Here is a 20,692-nt window from a genome sequence, read left to right on the forward strand (position 1 = left end):
GGGGTTGGGAGCCGGCAGGGGTGCAGAGCCCCACTAGCAGCTCCAGCCATGGGAACCCTGGTGGGGGGAGGAGGGAGGCAGGAAACTGGCTGTATACCAGCTCCTCATGGTTTAGGAAAAACACTGATTACTGATGTCCCAAGAAGACCTTGCCCAGATGAGCAAGTTTGGATATGGATAGCTGATGTACTGTTGAGACTCTGAGAGCTGCTACTGTCACATATGTGACTGGACTTTCCACAGCCTCAAGATTTAAATGGCATGACTTTGATAATGCTTGTCCCCAGCTCTAAACCAGAGCTCCTTGTGTGGGCTGGAAGTATTGCCATGTGCGACCATACATCCTGAAAGTCCACATCCACTCTACTTACTCCTCCCATTGCTTTAACTGGGGTTGTGCTGCACCTCGACAGGGCACCACGCTTATTAATTCCATATAGCACCTGAGATACCAGAATGCTGTGTTACTGAAAAGTCCTACCCAATGTAACTTGTGGAAGAAGCTAACTGGTTTAGCTCTACCTTTTAAAAGAAAAAAAAAATGCTTTGGAAAGAGTCTTTTCAGAAAGGAAACTCGGATGATTTAATAACCTTTGTCAGTAGTTCTCAGTCTCATTGCATGCTGACCCCCTTCTGACAACAAAAATTACTGCACAATCCCAAGAGGTGGGACTGAAGCCTGAGTCCGCCTGATCCCTGCTGCTACAGGCTGGGGGTGGGGGAAAGACGGACAGAAGCCCAAGGGCTTCATTCCCAGGCAGGTGGCTGTAACCTTAGCTCTATTGCACAGTGAAAGCCTGTAGGATTCATCTTTGGTCCCAGGTGGTAGAGCTCTGGTTTCTGCCTCAGGTCCCTGCAAGTCTAAGCCAGTCCTGGTAGTCCCATTAAAACAGGGTCATGACCACTTTGAGGGCCTGACTCATGGTTTGAGAATCCCTGAGCTGTCTGTTATAGATGTGGATTCATTTAAATTTCTTCTTGCTAAAAGTTATATTGGGAATGGAAATGCAAAAGGTGGTTGTATAGTTTAAAGAAAATACATGTGTTTTTGGGGGGCAAGAAATGTTACAAACACAGCCCTGTAAGGAGGATATTCAAGATAATTTACTTCATAATTTAAATAAACTTTTTCATATCCCTCCTGGTCTTTTGTTGCTATTGCAAAGCAAGCTGACAAAGGGGCAGACTATCAGTTCCCTCTAACTTTGACACTCGTGATATGCTAGTCCTATGGAAAATATGCTAGATACCATGCTTCACGGGATATTGTGAGACATACTTGACTAATGTGCACAAGTGTTTGGCGTTCCTCAATTGTACTGTGCCAAGACAGTGGCAGAATCTTAGTGCAAAATATATGTATTTCTTTTATCTTAGCAGAATGAAAACTGAACTGTAGATTCAAAACTTCTGTTTTTAAAGTGCTTTTCAGCTAACGTCTTTTGAAAGCTTGCCTTGCCTTGCCTTGCCTTGGTGATTATTTGTCACCAAACACTTTTCTTGGAGAACAAAAAGCAGTCAAGTAGCACTTTAAAGACTAGCAAAATGGTTTATTAGGTGAGCTTTCGTATGTTACAAAAAGATACAAGAGTAGAAGGAAAAAGATTATATCCCCATTTTTAGTGACTCCACTCTACATCATTCACAGGACCCTGCACACTACGTACTTTAAATGGCCTGAGTAATACCTTCAGATTATGCAGGATCTAAGCTGTTCTTTTAAAAAAAATCTACTTCTCTTGGCTGTAGAGAGAATCTGCCAAAGCAAGCAAAGTGGAAATGCTACAGTGATATCTGCCTACGTCGGCAGACATTCTGAATCAATGACTCATTTGAACTCCCTTGATTTTTATTAATCTCCCTGGATGATGGCTCTACAGCCTAATGATGATACTTAAATGCCAATATTAACTATTTAATTACTGACTATACTAGCAGGTAGAATGGGAAAGGGGGTGAGAGTGAAGTCCTTGAGATGTGGTTTGGGAATGGCTGCCTGAAAATACAGGGAGGAAAACGGGGAACAGGGAGAGATGGAGAAAGCAGAAATAAAGCACAAGTGGGTACTGCTGCTGAATGAAAGTGAATGAAAAGTTGGGTTACAGTGTCAAAGCTGTGTTCTCTCTGATCTTTTTGTAAAACTCCTTCGGACACTGTGGAGTAGGGGGGACTCATGGTTTGAAGGGCACATGGCATACTTTTTTTATTTTCCAGCTCTGGACCATAGTTTATTATGGGCTCTGGTCCTCTCTCCTGAATGAGTCTGACACCATACTGGATCCAAGCACTATGTTTTACTGTTTTCTCTTGCATGTTGTACATAATACATGAGATTGAGTTACAAGGCTGACTTTTTCATAAAAATTCTGTCCTGGGGATTCTGTATCTCACTGCTTACACTCTGCTTTCTATTTTGTCTGACTTTCTAATACCATGATTTGGGGCAGTGGGGCCAGCAAGAGGATAAACAATCCTAAATTGTAGTCAGTAAATAGTGTGACATCAAATATTCACAATAACTTTATATTTTTGAAACCCAATAGGGAATGTAGAATTAAAAAAAGTATTTCTCATGAATTAGAGAAGCCCTGTGATTTCTGTGTTTTGTTTATGCACATGCAGCATGAGGGGTTTCTTTACTTTGCTTTCATGAATCTGGGTAAATAAGTATCGGTTCTTATTAAACAGTCTCTGATTATAGTATATAAACAGTTTAAAACTTTAGACATGGTGGAGAAAAATGTTTCCTTCTCAGACGCACATGCTGGCACTTAGATGTGCCTAGCATGACTTCATTAGGATTATTTGCATGTTGAAAGATAAGCACGTTTTCAAATGATTTGCTGGTTTGGGGTCTTGATATATTAGAGCCATACTTGAAGACTATTGTTTTGTTTTGTCTTTTGTGCAATAAAATCCCTGTGCTAGCTGATGAGTAGACTCCAGGCAGGTTTGTACTTGTCAAATTTTCAGAAAATCACCATGCTTTCTGTTTGCCGTATCAGAGTTCGTTGCTAATTATGAGCCACATTATATCCTTTTGTTCTTCCCTCTGCATCTCTCCATCCCTTCCTTTTAACCTCTTGGACCCATGCCAAGCAAGGGTCTGGTTATGTGCCAAGAAAGCTGTAGCAGCCAATGTTAGTGTCACATTGTGTGAAAGAGATGGCCTTTTTGATGTCATTTTTCCCCTTGATTTTTTGCTTTCTTTCTGAGTTCTGTTCAGTCTGAGATTGACTATATATGAGTTCATGAACAGGAATTGGAATGTTTCATAGCCAAGAGCAACATTATTAGCATCTTTTTTTTTTTTTCATTTTTTTTTTTGAATTATCTGAACAAACTAGAAATCCTTTAAATGTTGTGTGTTTAAAGAAGCATTGCATTATGGTTGAGTTCAGCAGTAAATTAGTTTTGTTTTTTTAAAATTGTAACAGGATTGGATTCTGGGAGGTGGAATAGTGACTCTGAAGGTTTGTGTTTCTCTAGAATAATCACTCAAGGCAAGAAGGGGACTTGGCTCCTTTTTAAAATGCAGTGCTCAACATTAGGCATCTGAAGCCATACTTAATCATCTATATAAGCATGGCATGGTCTTCTGAGGTGCAGAGCATCTTTAACTTCTACAACAAGAGTCCTATGGCACCTATATAGACTAACATATCTTGGAGCATAAGATTTTGTGGGCAAAGACCCGCTTCATCAGTTGCATCTGATGAAGCGGGTCTTTGCCCACGAAAGCTTATGCTCCAAAATATCTTTAAGTCTGTAAGGTGCCACAGGACTTCCTGTTGTTTTTGAAGATACAGACTAACACGGCTACCTCTCTGATACTTTTGTCAGCAGCAGTTGAAGGGTACTCAATACTACTGAAGATAGGTGTTTTCTTTTTAAGCACACCCTTGTTTTTACAGTAAAACTTCACTTTCCTGTAGATCCTGTTTCCTGCTTGTAATTCAGGTTGTTGGAACAGCAACTAATACATTTGCAAGAATTTGCTTTTTATTTTCTTTAAAGATTTCCCCAGTGAAATAGAGTTCTTTTTCTCATTGTCAAAGTAGTAATACCTCTTTTTGGTTCTTTAGGTTCCAAGTTAGGAAAACATTCCTATTCTGAGCAGCACTTATGCACGTGCTTAAAGTTAATACGCCTATTAAGCACATACATATTGATTCCTTGAGTAGTATTTAAAGCATGTGCTTAAATGCAGCTCTGAATAAAGCTCTTAACATGTAATAAATTAAAAGATGCAAAGCTTTCTTTTGTGGAGAGAGAGGAGTATAATGTTTAGCATTCTTACATACGGGGTTCTCTGTACTGTGTAGCACAAGACACCTAAATTACATGACAGATTTGTTGTGAGTTCTGAACTTTGTGACAGCTATGTTAATTGATCCCAAAATCATTTGATAGCTTTCACTTGTATTGGAGTAATTCCAAAAATTAACCAAAAAGCAAAACTCTATAACCAGTGAATATAATTCATTGGAATTGTAGCAGAGGGCTTAAAGACCTGCACCATCAAGCATAGGTGGCTACAGAATGAAACACCTTATAAAAAAAACTCCTCCTGTGTCATCCAGGATGTTAACATGCCAGCCAGTGTTTCTTTGAAATCTCCCCTGGCTCCCCATGAAGCCAGAGTTTATAGCTGTTGCTGCTGTGGCCACTGTCCTTGCTACTCTGAATTACAAAGGATCTCCTTTTTTGTTTTTCTTCCATTGTAATTGTGGGGCTCTGGAAGAGGGAACAGTGAATCTTCATTGTGGGTGAAATTGATGTTGAGAGGGAATCAAAAATGGTAGTGGGGAGAAACTGAGCTGAACAGAAGCTGAGAGGAAAATGTCCATTTCATATTGTACAGTCAGTCTTAGGTGGTACCTTTATGCAAATGCACAGCTATTCTGTGCACAGAGCCATAGTATTTATTATGTCTATGTTGCAGTTAGACACCCGAGGCTGGGCCTGGCCGGCTTACTTGGGTTTGGACTAGAGCCTGGACTCCAGAACCCTGTGAAGTGGGACAATCCCAGAGCTTTGGTTTCGACACAGTCTGGAACATTTACACCACAATGAAACAGCCCCACGGTCAGATTCCTGCAAGGTAGACTCAGCTGGCACGGACCAGCTGCAAGAGTCTAATTGCAGTGTAGACTTACCTTGTGTGGGTCAGAGGTGTGCTGCTGCTTAAAATAATCCAGAAAGTGTAAAAGACCAATAGAAACCAACAATTTCAAATAGGAGGTCTCACTTCAAACAAAAAGTAACACAGACTTGTTGATATAATGGATTAGAACTGAAAATTCTTTTTTGCCATAGAATTTAAAATGATGAGAGGATAAGGGAAATACTAAATGCGCAATGTTTAATGGTTATGTGGCAGCGAGGAATGAGCAGGGGTGGACTGAAAACTGATTGTGTAAGACCTTGTATGTGGTAGTGTTTCACATTTAATTTTGGGGGTGGGGTGGAAGGGATTTGATGGTCTGCAGCCACCTCGTTCCCATCTGGCTCGGGAAGCATTGGCTCCCACTGTGTGTAGGTACTCTGGAGATGGAACAACCCTGGGGAAAAATTAGCAAGTGCTGAGCACTCTCTGCTACCAGTCTCCTGCCTCTGTCCTCCTTCCCCCAGCACCTCTCATTCACCAATGGCCCCACTGAGCAGCTCCCCCCCCCACCCACTCCGAGTGCCTCCTGCCAGCCATGAAACAGCTGGCCTGTGTCATTTGGCATGTTCCAGACAGGAAGGGATGGGGGTTGGGTGGAATGGGAGGCAGAGCAGGGGTAAGAAGAAGTGGGCTGGAGGCAGGCTTGTCAATGGGGTTGGGGAAATCAGAGCTGTTTCAAAGGGGCCCAGAGCTCCAGCCACCACCACTGTTACAATGGCAGCAGCCTGAGCTCTGGGTCCCCTTGAACTGTGGCGACAGCACTGATCTGTGTGTCTTGAGCAAGGGGGAGCCCAGCATCATGGTCCAGGTGGTGCTAAGAATGGACTGCCCTAAGCTCTGCCCTTTCCAGGGGCATGGACCTAGGCTCCCCTCCCACCTTGTCCCATGGCCCACATTGTCTATTTTTAAATAACTGGCTGAGTGGAGGCTTGAGAGAAATCATGGAGTGGGGACAGAGGATGGGATTGTGCACCTCTAACTGGAAGGGAAGTTGGTGCCTGTGCTTGGAAGAACATCATCGCTTACCTTGACATGGAAAATTTGGAAACTTTTACAAATAACAAAATGACATTCCCAAGCAACTATTTCAGATCAGTTTTCTGGTGTGAGTGAATGCACATGAATTGCAGCATCAGTTTCCTTCAGCAGTTCCTAAACTTCTGAAATGAATTATTGCCCAACAATTCTATTTTATTTCTGCAGCATTTAAAACTTTTGTGATTGAGAGTTATAAATTCAGGCATTTAATCTTCAGAGTTGAGCATTGCTCATATATCTGAAAATTCTCATATTAGTCTGCTCTAAAATGTCATCCACTTCCATGATTAGAATTACTCTATTTGAGGATAACTGTTGTTTGGTCCAGTTTGCAGTAAATTTTGTCTTTCACAAAGAAGGCTAAGGCTGCAAAATAATTTCACTTGTAGACTGCATGTTGCTCTTAAATAAAATACTGATTCAGATTAGTAGTTGTTTAGTTATGTTTAGAATACACATATGGTAAAATAAAGCCATTCCTCAAATTCTTGTGAAATATTGGACAGTAAATCTGGGGATGGGGGTTAGGTAAATGAGTTCAGGAAACAGCTATGAAAAAATAAAGGGAAGAATGTTGAAAATTCCATTTGCCATAAGGAGCAGGTGCAAGGGATCACTGAAAGAATCTCTAGAGGATTTGAGCCAAGTTGTGCTTTGCCCTCTGCTGTCCCTTCTCTAGCTAATGTCTCAGTGCTTTTCTCTTTCATTGTGTGAGCATCTGGAGATACATTGTCTCCTATGAAATGGCAATCCAGCATGATCTGTAACAACAGTCTTTCTCACCCTGAAACAGTTTTACAGCATGTGAGACACAAAGTTCGTTACTATTCATCAGAATAAGATTACCATTGTCATTTCTCTCCATCAATGTGTCTAGCATTTTAGAACATATAGTATAGGACTCCTTTGTTAGTGGAGGAGAACAAAGGATCTTTGTCTCGTTGTTTCTCGGTTCTTATTTCTGTCGTTCATCTGCTATTTAGTATGTGTTACTTAACGGCACGTATAGTCATTAATAGATCAAATATCACATATATTCAATCTACTGAGTTTTCTCAAATATCCTGCTACTGGAAATTTTCATGGGATACATACTGACTTTCAGAGTGTTGCTTGCAGTAAATATTAGACAAAAAATTGCAATATAGTATAAATTATATATCTTGCAGAGAAGGCCATAAATTGAAATTTGTCACGTCTGAATTACTGGCAAGAATGGTGTGGGTCTGGGAACCATATTTTTAATGGGTCTTTGTTACTTGCTCCCTGAGAGAGAGGGTTGCTAGCAACTGGAACAAAAATCCTTCTCCAAGTTGGGTGATAAGCACAAGGGTCTGAAGAGGTCACATAGCTCCCAGACTCTGTATCACAACCCACATAGCTTGGCAAAAAGAAGCATAATGAGAATTTGCTGAACAGGATGCAGGTGATCTGCTTATAAAAGCATTCCAGACACACCTTTCCTACAAACAAAGCCTTACTGTAAGTAAAAACTATTGCATGCAGAGCCTCTGTGCTTGTACTGATTATATATGTTAACACAACTGCATTAAAAGGAGGGGGAATTTGTACATGTTAAATGAAAGGAGGCTTCTTTGGTACCTAAAATATGAAGTGAAGAGAATTTCTTGTTTCACTTGTTGAAGGAAGAACAATGAAGAGTTTATTCAGTTTCTACATTTAGTCATTCTCAGCGTGTCCATTGTGGGGGTTGTGCTGACATAGCTGGTTTACTGTTTAAACTAGTAATCTCTTAATCACAAAATCATACACAGAAGCATTTACTTAAAAATGTAGTGAGGTATATGTGTATGTATATTTACCATCCATGCTTATTGTTTTGAAATGTTGAGAAATTGCCACTTTTAGATTCTTTGAAACAATTTTTTTGTTAAGAAAAATTTACTTCATTTATGACCTAATGTATTGAACTATTATGTTATGGCAAATAAATTTTAGCAACTAAAATATTGGTACAGTATTAGTAGAGAGAGAGGTGCGTATAGTCATGTAACTTGTATGCTTTACATGATATGATTGTTTTTCATATATTCTTTTTCTTTTTTCCCCATTCAGTGACCTTATAACATGCAACCCATTGATCCCAGGGGGAGTTCCCCTGTTTTCCTTCAACCTCAGAATGGGAGCAGTCATCGATCTTCTGGATATGTCCCAGGGAAAGTTGTTCCTTTTCGTCCATCACCACATCCAAAGAGCCAAACTTCAGCCAAAATTACATCTGTAGGACAAGAAGCCCGTGCAACATTTGCCCCTTCACCAGAGGAGCAGCACCGTCAAGCAGAAGCACGCAGAAGGAAAAGGCATAAAAATACTCTGATTTGCTTTGGCATTTCTAGCTTTTCATTTTTTGTTGCACTGGCAGTTATCCTGGGAATATCTTCAAAATATGCACCAGATGGTAAGATGTTGTGTAAATGAAGTCTTAGTACAAGTTAAACATCTTTGAATATTGTTTAACAGGCATCAGTGTTAATGTTAAAATGAATATTTATCTGTTGATATTTATCTAGTTAACAAATAGAGTGTTTCATTATTTTTAACACGTGCAAAAAGAGGAAGTTGATAGCAACGTTGTTAACAAGTTTGAAACCAGACAATTCAGAAGAAAAGCCAAGAGTAAAAATAAGATTTTTAAATAATTGGGAATAAATTAAATTTTAGTAGCTCTATCTCCATTACTAGATGGGCTTGGTAAAATTGTCAGTAATGACTCAGAAAGGACCAAAATGTTTCTGTTCTGTATTTGGGAAGAGGCTAGATGATGCATTCACAGATTAGGTGTAATACTTTCTATTTCAGCAATAACAGGGGTGGGGGGAATGTTAAACAGCACATAAAATGTTTAATGTTAGTATATCTCAGGTCCTGCACTGAAGAGTTTTAAAAGAATTAATCAATGAGCTGTTTGTACCACTGAGGTTGTGTTTTTCCCAGTATTGCAACATATGTTAAAGTTGCAGAGGAATGGGAAACAGTTAATGCACCTGTATTTTAAAAAGGATAAATAGGATGGCATGGTTAGCTCTGAGACAGTGAACTTCTCATCAGTCTCATGCAAAATCTTGGAATGACTGGTAAGGGATACAGTCAGTAAAGAATTAAAGGATGGAAGCGTAATTAATCAGGATCGGTTTGTTTGGGGTTTTTGTTTTTGTTTTTTGCAAATTAGGTGTTGTCATAACAACTGACATTTTAAGTTTTGTTGATATAAGTTAACTCCATAATATTTTGTACTTTTGGATGTCATTTGACTTGGCTGCGGGACATTCTGATTTTACAAATTAGCACAAAATCAACGTAGCACCTTTTGAGCAGATTTAAAAACTGGTTAGGCGACTTTTTCAAAAAATAATTGTAAGCTCCATCTAGCAGTGATATTTCCAATGGATTTTCAAAGAGTTCTGTTCTTGACCCAGTGCTGTTCAAGGTTTATCTTCATTGGTATAGAAGAAAATAAAAATTAGGGTGGTAGATGACCGATGAGGTCAGTTCTGTTGTGTGACCTGGATCATTTGTGATAACCTGGATTCATTTGAACAACATGGGCTTTAAAACAGCCAAATGTAAGTGACTGTAGTTCTGGGAGTGGCCGCATGGAAGAGTTCTTACTCAGGACTAACTTCATGGAGTAGGTCAGACAATACTTAAAACGGACACGTTGCCCACTAGGTTAATTAATGCGTCCAGTCTCACCCAAATACAGGTTTTCAGCCAATCCTTATTAATGAAACCTAAGATTTATTAATCAAAAGAAAGAAGAGAGTTGCTATGGTTAAAAGATCAATATATGTACACATCTGAGTAAAGTTCTAGGTCAGTTTCATTGTAGAGATGATGAGGCTGTTGATTTGTAAAAGTTCTTCTAGAATCAATTTAAAAGTTTGAAGTCAACATATAGAGTTTGTTCAGATTCTTCCATGGGCATTCTGGGGTTAAGTGTTTAGACAGTCAGTTTAAGCAATGATCTGGGATAAAAAAAGAATTGGGCCCAAAGGATTCATTATAGTTGCAGCTAGTGGTTATCACAGCAGGGCCTGCTTTAATATCTGTTTCCTATGCATAGATAACCATGGTATTCATTAGCGTAAGGCAATTAAGCTACCTGTGAGCTGCCTGAATGGTTATTGTGTGGAATTTACAATCTTCAAAGAGAAGTGAGAACAGTAATATATGATTATACTTCATGTCCCATCTAATGATAATATTCCCCTTTGATCTCCTGAATCAGAGCCGTTAAAACTAACAAAAGGAAGTTTTTCTTCACACAGTGCATGGTAAGCCTGTGGAACTCTGACAGAGGATGTTGTGAAGACCAGGATTTTAACAGGTTTCAAAAAAGAACTAGATACATTTGTGGAGATTAGGGCCATCAACGTAACCATTAGCCAGAATGGGCGGGAATGGTGTCCCTAGCCTCTCTTTGTCATAGGCTGGAAATGGATGGCAGAAGATGTATCACCTGTTCTGTTCACTCACTCTGGGACATCTGGCATTGGTCTCTCTTGGAAGACAGGGTACCAGGCTGGATGGACCTTTTGGCCTGACCCAGTATGGCCATTCTGATGTTCTTAAGTACAGGGCAGTAATGAAACATTCTGAGACAGGAACAGAATGTTAGTGTCTACAAGTTAATTAGTTCACATTGTTAAGCTAACAAAATTAAAGATAAACATAGACAAATATAATTAGCATCTACACTTTGGTTTTCTAACTATGTTAAGTAAATGTATTTTTAGTCTACTTAACAGGGGTTTGATAACTATCTCTGGGGAACAGGGAACCTGTTCATCGTATCAGCACCTCTTATTAAGGTGTTATGGCATCATACACAACTTGACCAGTCTGCCCATGTGACAGCAATGCCATACATGTGAGAACAACAAAAAAGTTTTACGGGTTGAAGGACTGTCTCATGGAAAATAGTGGTGCTGAAAAGAACTTAGATATAGTCAATTGAATGTGATCTCCCAGTGCAGTGCTCTGGGACACTTTGGATGTGTGAACAGGGGACAATTAAGTATGAGTTGGGAGTTTCTGTTTACCATTGTAATTCAGTTCTGGAGTCAACACTTTAAAAAAAAGAGTCTGGAAAAATTGGAATGGAGAGCTGCAAGAATTACTCACATTTTAGGAAAATAAGCCTTACAATGAACTGTTTAAGAGGCTCACTCTTGTCAGTTTGTCCAAGATATGGTTAGGAGGAGATGACTTCTAAAGACTTAGTCTAGATCAGGGGTTGTGAACCCATGGTGGGGTCTCTGACCCTACCTTCCCCCTGCAGCATGGGAGGGGGCAGGAGCCAGAGCCTTGCTGAGGCCAGAGCCCCAGCCATGGCACAGGGCCAGAGCTACCCTTTTGTCCCCCAGAGCCCTTCCAAGGGGCTGGAGCCAGGGCCAGAGCTCCCCTTCTCCAAGCTGTTGGGCGGGGGGAGTTTCCTTTAGTGGTTAGAGCCGATCTCTCTAGTATGTCCCTCCATGAGCTTGTCACTTTCTATCCTGACCTCTCAGCTTGTCCCTCTGCTCTTCCTCTCTTCCTTGCTTCACTCCTGTTACGTTTTAGTCAGGCTGTTTTGAGTGCCAGCAGTGGAGACCTACAGAGAGCACAAGGAGAGACCATATTTCTGCTCTCACTGCCAGTGTTAAAAATGATCTTCGGCTGCAATGAGGAGCAAATGCAGAGAGATTCTGCTCAGCATCTGCAGCACTGGATAGAATTTTACTGAGGGTAGACAGACTCTTCTAGAATTTAGCTGATGGACTCTGGCAAGCCTCTACCGAGAAGAGGGAAGTGGTGAATTTTCCAGAGGCTTATCATCCTAGAATAAGGGCTTTTTGTGGGGACAATGAATGAATGCTTCCTATCTGGTCACAAGATAATACTGCTACCTATCTTCCCTGACCAAAAGTCAAGTCTTTGCTCCATAGAATGAAGATGCTAAACCTTCTCAGTTGAACAGTTGCAAGCATGGGTTGGTTTGCTTAACGTTTGGAAAACAGCATTTTTCCCCAAAACTTTTTTTCAGAAACAGCTGAACCGTTTTTTGCTTTAACATAAAATTAAGCAGCCACCCACAGTGTTCCCTCTAGTTTTTATGTGGAATCGATTTTATGTGCACCATTATGGAGATGGTGGATCCAAGAGATTTGAGTTGCAGGAGGGGGCTCAAAGCTGTGGCAGGGATTTGGGAAGCTTGAGGGTGCAGGCTCTAGGGTGGGGCTAAGGGTGAGGAGTTTGGGATACAGGCTGCCCCAGGGAGAGAGGATGACCCCCAGCCCTCTCTCACCACAGCAGCTTGGGGCCAGGAGAGAGGTGCCTCTCCAGGACCATGTCAAATCCAGTGGGGCTGGAGCTGGGAAGAAGTGCTTCTGCCGTAGCTGAGGCAAATCCATGCTGGGGCCGACATGAAGAATCAGCACTTCTCCCTGCCATGGCCCTGACCCTCTGCACAGGGCTTAATAGGCAGCTGCATAGCTATGCAGTATAGAGGGAACTTAGGCCATCCAGCATGGAAAACTGTCAGCCTTAATGGTTAGTTTGGCAAAGCTGTCTTTGCCAAACTTGCAAATAGTTGGAAATAGGAATGTATAATAAAAAGTGTATCTGTGTAACAACATACCTGGTAAGTTTTGAGTGAGGCATATTGTGCCATATTAAATTCTGGGTTGTTCATCATGGATCCCTCTCCTGAAACCTATGTGCCAATCGTGTGTATGTCAAAGTAGATTTTTTCAGTGTTTCTGTGAAAAAGTCTGATGATCAGCATCACCTTCATATTTATGTTAGAGAAACTTAATTTTGTGCCTCTGAGATTCATATCTCCTTTGTCATAGTTAAATTTGCTGGAGATCCTTAAAACATTTAATTTTAGAATTGCTTTCTTACCCACTTCCTTCCTGTCTCAGTACTGAAGTTACAGTCCTTTGATCCTTCCCAGATCTTTTCATAGAACTTATCTTACTTAAAGTTACTGTCTCATTAAATAATCTTATTACATTGCTTGGGACACCAAAGGGAAAGTTGTTTCCCTACAGCTTTGAACAGTGTAACACTAAAATAATGAGGCTTCCATTTCCTTTGAGAATAATCATCAGTATAATAGATGTTACTATTAAGGAGATATGCCCTGCTATTTAGCTTAGATTAATTTGTTGAGTTTTATATAACCACTGCTTTGGACCACCCTAAGCCACTCTCTTGCCCTGCTGCTGTTTCTTTCATTTTGTTTTTCTTGTAGAATTTGTTATCCATTAGGTGTCTTCTGGTCAACTATACATATTGAATCTTTTCAAAGTCAAATCTTGGCTCTTGTGAAAAGGATTTTGATATGAATTTACAGTGTAGAAAAGTACTGAATTCAGAGTATGGTGTTAAGTAAGTTACAAAATGTAAATCAGAGATGCTAATGATTACATTAAAGAGGGGATGACTAGATACTATTTCGTTCCAGGGTGCTGATCCCATTTCCTTAGATAGGGGTGTTTACTATCATTTGTTCTTGCATGCCCCTTTATATTCTGAAGCAACATTGCCCTTGATGTAAGATTCACTCTGAAGGAGAAGTGAGAAGACTACATGGAATAATCCATTGACATGGAACTATCCAACTGTTGTTCTGACACCAAGTGCTCGCCTGCTAGTCTTGGCATCTGGTGCGGTTCCTGCCCCCGCTCCCCATAAACACACAGTTTGTCCTTTTTCCAGGTGCTTTAGAGCTGTGTTTCCCCAAAGTATTGTCCACAGCCCAGTACCAGTCCTTGGAATATACAGTAATCCCTCAAGGTACATGAGGGTTGTGTGGAACGCAACCCTTGCATACCTTGGATTTCATGTAAGTTGAGGAGGGCTGGTGGGTGGGTTGGAGCCCTTGGAGGAGGGCACGGGGCACCCATGGCCACCCCTTCCCCAGGGCTCCAACTCCAGAGTGTTTACAGCAGGGACCTGGAGCTCCACACGTGGTGGGGGTCAAACTGAGGTGAATGCGGGGGGAGTGAAGTGGGGCCAGGTGGGGTCGGGGCCTGGGGGTGTGGTGGGGGTTGTGGCATGGGGGTGGAGGGGAGCCCCAGTTGTGCAGCTGGAGCCCCACACTGGGGGAGGTGAGTTGGGGTGCGTGGGGGGGTGATGTGGGGCCACAGGGGCAGAAGAGTTGTGGGGGATAAGCTGGTTGGGGTGGGGGTTAACCCACTGGGCTGCCCACAGTAGCAGGCAGCTAGGTGAGCTAAAAGCCTTCCCCCTATCTTCCCAGAGTGGTGCTTAGTGCACTCTGGGAAGGCAGGGGAAGGGGGTTCTTAGCCTGCCTGGCTGCCTGTAGCTGCAGAAAGCTAGGCAGGCTAACAGCCCAGCAACTTCACATTGCACGAAACTTGCATTAGCCCAAGTTTCACACAGTGTGAAGCCACGTAAAAGAAGGCCTTGCTGTACACAAATTATCGCTATGTACTATTATTATTGTAAATAAATAATAAACAGTGAAAATGTATTCATTTTTCATTTTTTTAAATATGCGTTTATGTTTTTGGGCTGCAGAAATAGGTACTGAAAAAAACAGGTCCCAGCTATATCAGGTTTGCGAAACCCTGCTTTAGAGACCGTATCTCCAGTCTCTGTTTTTCTCCTCACCTCTATACTATACGAGGAGGCAGGTCTCTGCTGCTGTAATAGGCAACTGTTTCAACACTCTTAACCCAGTTGTAGAGAATTCTGTGGTTTTTGCATCCTCAGCTGGTAACATACAAGCCACGTTGGTATCTAAATGACTGGTGTCTTCGGCAGAAGCATTTTGTAGATCTCTTAGTGCACCAAGTGGCTAAATTTAAGATCAAGACTACATTCCTTCTACCAAAGTTTTGTTAGCTTTCACATATCTGGTCTTTGGTTTTGCTGCATAAGTTTGAACAATAATGTAGTTAACTGCAGGATCTTCTATGGTACATTTAGGGAAGCAACAGAAAGAAGCAAGGTCATCCATAATTTTTGATTCCATTCCATCTAATTTGAAAAAGAATCACTTATTCCTAACGAGTGACACTTTCATTTCCCTGTAGATGGAGGAAAACTCCTGACTTCTGTGTTTTTTGACATTACTACCAAGGTGTTTTATTATTGCAATGTCTTGTCTTAATGTGTTTGTGGCAGTTTTAATAGGCTTGGTTATTATATTGCAGAGAATTGTCCAGATCAGAACCCTCGTCTTCAGAACTGGAACCCTGGACATGATGTTGGAAAGAAAGTTATCATCAAAAAGGGTGATTTGTTCCGTCTGAATTTGGATGCTACTGTGCACTCTATAATCATACAGAATGGAGGTGTGTAATGGCAAAACAATCTATGTGCTTCAGTCAACTATTATGTCTCACTTTTAACACATTTCTGCATTTATGCCCAAAGCACATTAGAGAGGAGTAGGTGCATTTGATAGTGTTGATTGAAGAGGGAAAGCAGGTGCAGAAGAAATTTTTGCATATACAGTAAACCCTCAAAATGCATGATTTTGAGTTGTGCTTAACTCGCATTTTTCCCTGTGACCTATCACCCCTGAAGAAATCCCCTGCTCCATCAGGAGTGTGCACTCTATGCAATTTGCACAGAAGCTACTTACTTGGGAGAGAGCTAAATAAAAAAAATATAGCTTTAGTGATGTATTAGTAAGGCAATACAGACTTCTACAAATCGCATGGAAAATCAACATAAAGATGCCATTTCAGGCTTCTGTACTTTCATATGCAAGATAAAAATCTCTTATTCAAATAAGTTGCCTTAAAATAGTTCCTTATACCCGCTCTCTGACACTATAGGAGGGATTCAGCATTCAGCAGCAATGCCCTCATTGAGCCTGTCCCCCCCAAATTCTGGATAACAAAAACTTCAATTCCAAGCTTGCTTTTAAAAAGCATCTTAAATTTCCACTCCCCAGCCCATGATGACTCAGGGTTGGTCAGTGTGAGGAGCCCGGATGTTCTTCTCAGTCTAAAATTGTCTCAGGATCTTTCCGTTAACGCTAATCGTCCATCATTTGTTTCTTTTTCCTGGGCTGGACAATGGATAGCTACTTGAGGCCATTTTTTGTATAAACAGCTGGCTTGGAGAATGCCCCACCCCTCTTGACTATTCACTGCCCTGCTAGGAGATGCAACTGAAAGGCACCACAGACTGAGCACAGTTTTCTGTTTGTACAAATACGTGAATTCATAACCACAGTCTGTGTACATATCTCAGGGTTTCATAAAAGACTTTACCTGGAGTGATTTTGTAGCACATTGTACATGTAGTGTACATTTGGTTGGTTTAACTGCTTATTAGGTTTTAAATCTTGTCGCATATGTGCCTGCTGTGGGCAGCTTGCATGTGGTATTGTGCATGTATAGTGCTGTGTGATTTATTACTTGGTTGCATAATGGGACCTAGGACTCCCCTATATTTTCAGTGCCAAGAAAAATGGAAGCATGATGTTTCTTGAGAACTGATTCCTCTTTCCTACCATTCTGCCTACAGGCATTGGTAGGTCCGGACTTAAATTTAAACACTTTCGTTAGACCTTCTTTCCATGTCCCATAATCTGTCTAGTTGGTTTGATGTTGCAGCCATTATAGCACCAGTGACGTTTCGGCTTCATCAGTGAATTGCTCCTCAGCTTTTACCTGCAATTCTTGTCTGTGTGTCAAAAGCATCACATATTTTAAACAGATGAACAAATACCCCCAGCTGTTCAATGGGACAACTGCATGAGGCTCTGTAGGAGCTTTTTAAAACACTAATGAGACTATAACTTTCTAAGGACAACATCTGATTGGTGGCTGTTTGTTCATAGGTGGAAGACAAATCAGGAGACCAGATTAGCAATTATCTTACTGAATAAAACTGTGAAACATCTTCCCAAAATGTCATCATACTACAATTTACTTTATCATGACATCTTCTAATATTTTATTTTTCCTTTCCTAAATCATTTTGGTTTCTAAATTGATATATCTTCCACTAACTTTTAGTTGTTTTTTTATTGCAGGGTTTAGTTTACACTTTTTTTTTAAAGGAATATTTTGTTTCTTTAAAACACAGTTTAATACCAAAAATATTATTTCCTATAGGATTACTTGTCTTTGGTGATGATAAAGATGGATCCAGAAATATCACTTTGAGAACTCGGTTTATCCTGATAAAGGATGGTGGAGCGCTTCATATTGGAGCACAGAACTGTCGCTATAAATCCAAAGCTACTATAATTTTGTATGGTAAATCAGATGAAGGAGGTGATGTGCCAACATTTGGCAAAAAGTTTATTGGTGTTGGCTCTGATGGAACACTGGAATTGCATGGCACTCAGAAATTATCCTGGACTTTGTTGTCAAAGACTCTGTATTCCTCAGGGCTGGCCTCTGGTTCTTATGCATTTGAAAGGAATTTTTCCCGAGGGCTAAATGTGAGAGTGATTGACCAGGACACAGCACAAGTTTTGGTTGTTGATAAGTTTGATACTCATGAATATCAAAATGAAAGCAGGAGACTTCAGGATTTTTTAAAAGGTCAGGATCCTGGCCGAATTGTTGCCATTGCTGTGGGAGATTCAGCTGCTAAAAATCTCTTGGTCGAAACCAAACAGACTATTCAACATCTTCTGGGAAGTAAGCTTGTCGAAGGATTGGAATACAGGTGAATAATTTTCTTTTCACTTCAATCTACTTAGCGCCTCCTAGATGTAAAATATATCCTGTCAACTGGGATTTGTGAAATCTTATGAAAGTGCTGGGTTTTTTGTTTTTTTTTTTTTTTACATTCCAGCACTGTTCACGCTAGGTGAGTCCTCCAAAGCTCTGCACACTGGTATGCTATGCAAATAAATATCTTACATATAGATAATTCCTTGTAGAAATATTAAAGGGGACTAATTAGTGTAGAATTTAACATTGTAAAAACCTGTAACTGCTTATTGTAACACTTGTAGCTGTGTGTGTGTGTGTGTACTGGATCTTCATACTTACGTTCAGTTATGCTAGTGCGCTAATCTTCATAACTTTAATATAATTATGACTTCTCGTTATTTTCAGAGGTTTTTTTTGCTTTTAATTGCACAGATGAAAAGCAGGCAGCGGCGTTTAATATATGTTATTGGCACTTTCGTGGTTAGAAGTGACAAACTGGAAACCAAATGCAAAAAAAAAAAAAAGATACAGGTTGCATCTCTCACATCCAGTACTCTGTCATCCGACAAGATCTGTGGTCTAGGACAAGAGAGTATGCGGCTGGAGCTGGCGCTGCGGCTGGTACCTGAGCCTCCGCCTGTCCTATGGCAGTGGGGAGCTGGAGCCCTGTGGCAGCCCCTGGGGGCCAGAGTCCTGGAGGAGAGAGTGGGGAGGCTGGGGCTGCAGCAGCCCCAGAGTGCAAGGGTGTCTTGGTACAGAAGCCCTGGATCTCCCCGATCCAGTGAATTCTTTTGTTCAGGACCTATTAAGTCCCGAGCATGCCAGATAAGGGAGGCGCAACCTATGCGTTGCAGTCTTTGCTGCTGCATTTTTTTCTGGAACAGGGAATGCTTTACTAAAAATATTATCTTTATAGGTTTGATTTTGTACAATATAATCCTTCAATTTCAATAGATTGCAATGTTCTTTAAAAATTACTGAAACATTTGATACAGGTGGATCTGTGACTGGAGTACATACAGGTACGGGAAGGAGGAGAGGAGTCTCAAGATATTGTGCTTATGGATTTGGTTTAGTCAAAGTGTAGCTCTGACAAAAGGGCAGAGCACATGAAGAAAAGCAGGAGTTAATTGTGAAGGAAAGCACATTATATAAGAGGATGTATAGTAAAAGTGTTAAAGCAGAGGATCTCTATTGCGAGCAACAATCACTCAAAAAATCATGGATAAAGTCACAAAGAAAAAAACCCCAAAAACCCAAGCCAGGAGATATTTTTGCTTTCAGATTTTTGACGCTCCTGGTAAAATTGCGAGGATTGGCAGTACCAGTTGGGTTGCCTCATTGCACAAAACAGAAAATCAGTGCCCTGCCCCCTTTCTGGGCCCTGCTCCCCCTTCATTTCAGCCCCCTAGTGCACTCTTTTTTCCTTCTCTTACTCACTTTCATCAGGCTGGGCTGGGGCAAGGTGTGGGACAAGATGAGGGCTCTGGCTAGCAGTGTAGGCTCTGGGATGGAGCCAAGATGAGAGGAGATTGGGTGCAGGGGGCTGGTGCTGGGCTCCCAGGTTTGGAGTGGAGGAGGATGCTTTGGGCAGGGAACTGGGGTGGAGGAGGATGCTTTGGGCAGGGAACTGGGGTGCAGGAGGGGTGCATTCTCCTGCTGTGGGGTGGTAGCTGTGGGTGCAGGCAGCCTGCAGAATCTCATGGCTGCATCTCCACTAAGGGCCCACAGGGATATGTTACCACTTTGAGGAGCTGTGCAGAGCCAGGGAAACCTGCCTGTGCTAAAAGTCTGGTCAGCGGCAACCTGGTTGGTTGTGCTGACCAAAGTCTCCAGTGTACCTTTTGACTGGGCGTCGTAGTTGAAAACAGGATGCCTGGCAACTCTACATTCTGGATTGTGCGCCTTGTAGCCATGTGTGTTAGAACAAATTTAGTGAGAGTACAGCTGTTACTACTGCAGGTTCAGCTCCAGAGACAGATATGGCACTATAGATACATCTCCAGGCTGATTAGGATGGGTGTGTCTGAAAGGTCCTTAAAGTTCTGTCAGTGCCTGTGTTTAGCAGTACCATAGCAGGAAACTTCAACAAGTATTCCTTAATGCAGACAAGATCTGAGTCTCACTGTACGTTATTATATGCACACAATAAATCTTGTCACAGGTTCTTGTGATTTGTAAAAGACTTGGATGTCAACTGGGGTGGGGGGAAGAGGGAGAGTGATAACCATTTTCCAGCCCACATACGGGAACAACCAAATATTTTCAACAACTAGCTCTTGCATGAGGAGCTCCCATTCTTCTACGGCATTTTGGAATTCTATTTTAAAGCATTTTGGAAAACAGACAAAATAAATGCTTGAATAAGTATGGTGTGAAGTTTGTTGTGGACAGAGTCTATTAGCAAAGGATTTAATTGGAGGGGATTTTGTGTTTTAAACATTTATTTAATTTTTTTGCAGGCAAGCCTGGGCTTTAGTCGGTGTTATAGGTGGTGGAAATTCCTCCTGTAATGAATCTCTGAGAGTCTATGAAAATCATAGCACTGGGGGGAAAGCTCTTGCTCAAAGAGAATTTTTCACGGTGGATGGTCAGAAGTTTTCTGTGAGAGCTTTTAGTGAATGGAATGAAGGTAGGAAACGTGTGTTTATATTTTGGTTTCTGGTTTTTCCTAAAATCTTCATAGCCAAAAAAATGGTGCAGGGAACCATACTCTTAATGCTTACATTTAAAAACATAGTTATGCTAATGTACCATAAAAATGCTATACATAAAATCACACACTGTAATCTGGCAATCTGAGAGACTTGTGGGTTTTTGTATCTCTCTT

General features: G+C 41.2%; 1 protein-coding gene across 2 annotated transcripts in view; it reads left to right on the forward strand.

Moving 5' to 3' along the window:
• CEMIP2 (cell migration inducing hyaluronidase 2) overlaps window positions 1-20,692 on the forward strand; it is a 75,009-nt gene that overhangs the window by 10,935 nt on the left and 43,382 nt on the right. For both annotated transcript variants that reach the window (XM_074994772.1, XM_074994774.1), the window contains exons 2-5: window positions 8,285-8,627; window positions 15,391-15,531; window positions 17,311-17,872; window positions 20,325-20,494. In XM_074994772.1, coding sequence (XP_074850873.1) covers window positions 8,297-8,627; window positions 15,391-15,531; window positions 17,311-17,872; window positions 20,325-20,494 — 1,204 coding nt within the window. In that variant the 5' untranslated portion in view covers window positions 8,285-8,296. The remainder of the gene's footprint in view (window positions 1-8,284; window positions 8,628-15,390; window positions 15,532-17,310; window positions 17,873-20,324; window positions 20,495-20,692) is intronic.

This window comes from Carettochelys insculpta, chromosome 5, assembly GCF_033958435.1.
Source record: "Carettochelys insculpta isolate YL-2023 chromosome 5, ASM3395843v1, whole genome shotgun sequence".
Lineage (NCBI taxonomy): Eukaryota > Metazoa > Chordata > Testudines > Carettochelyidae > Carettochelys > Carettochelys insculpta.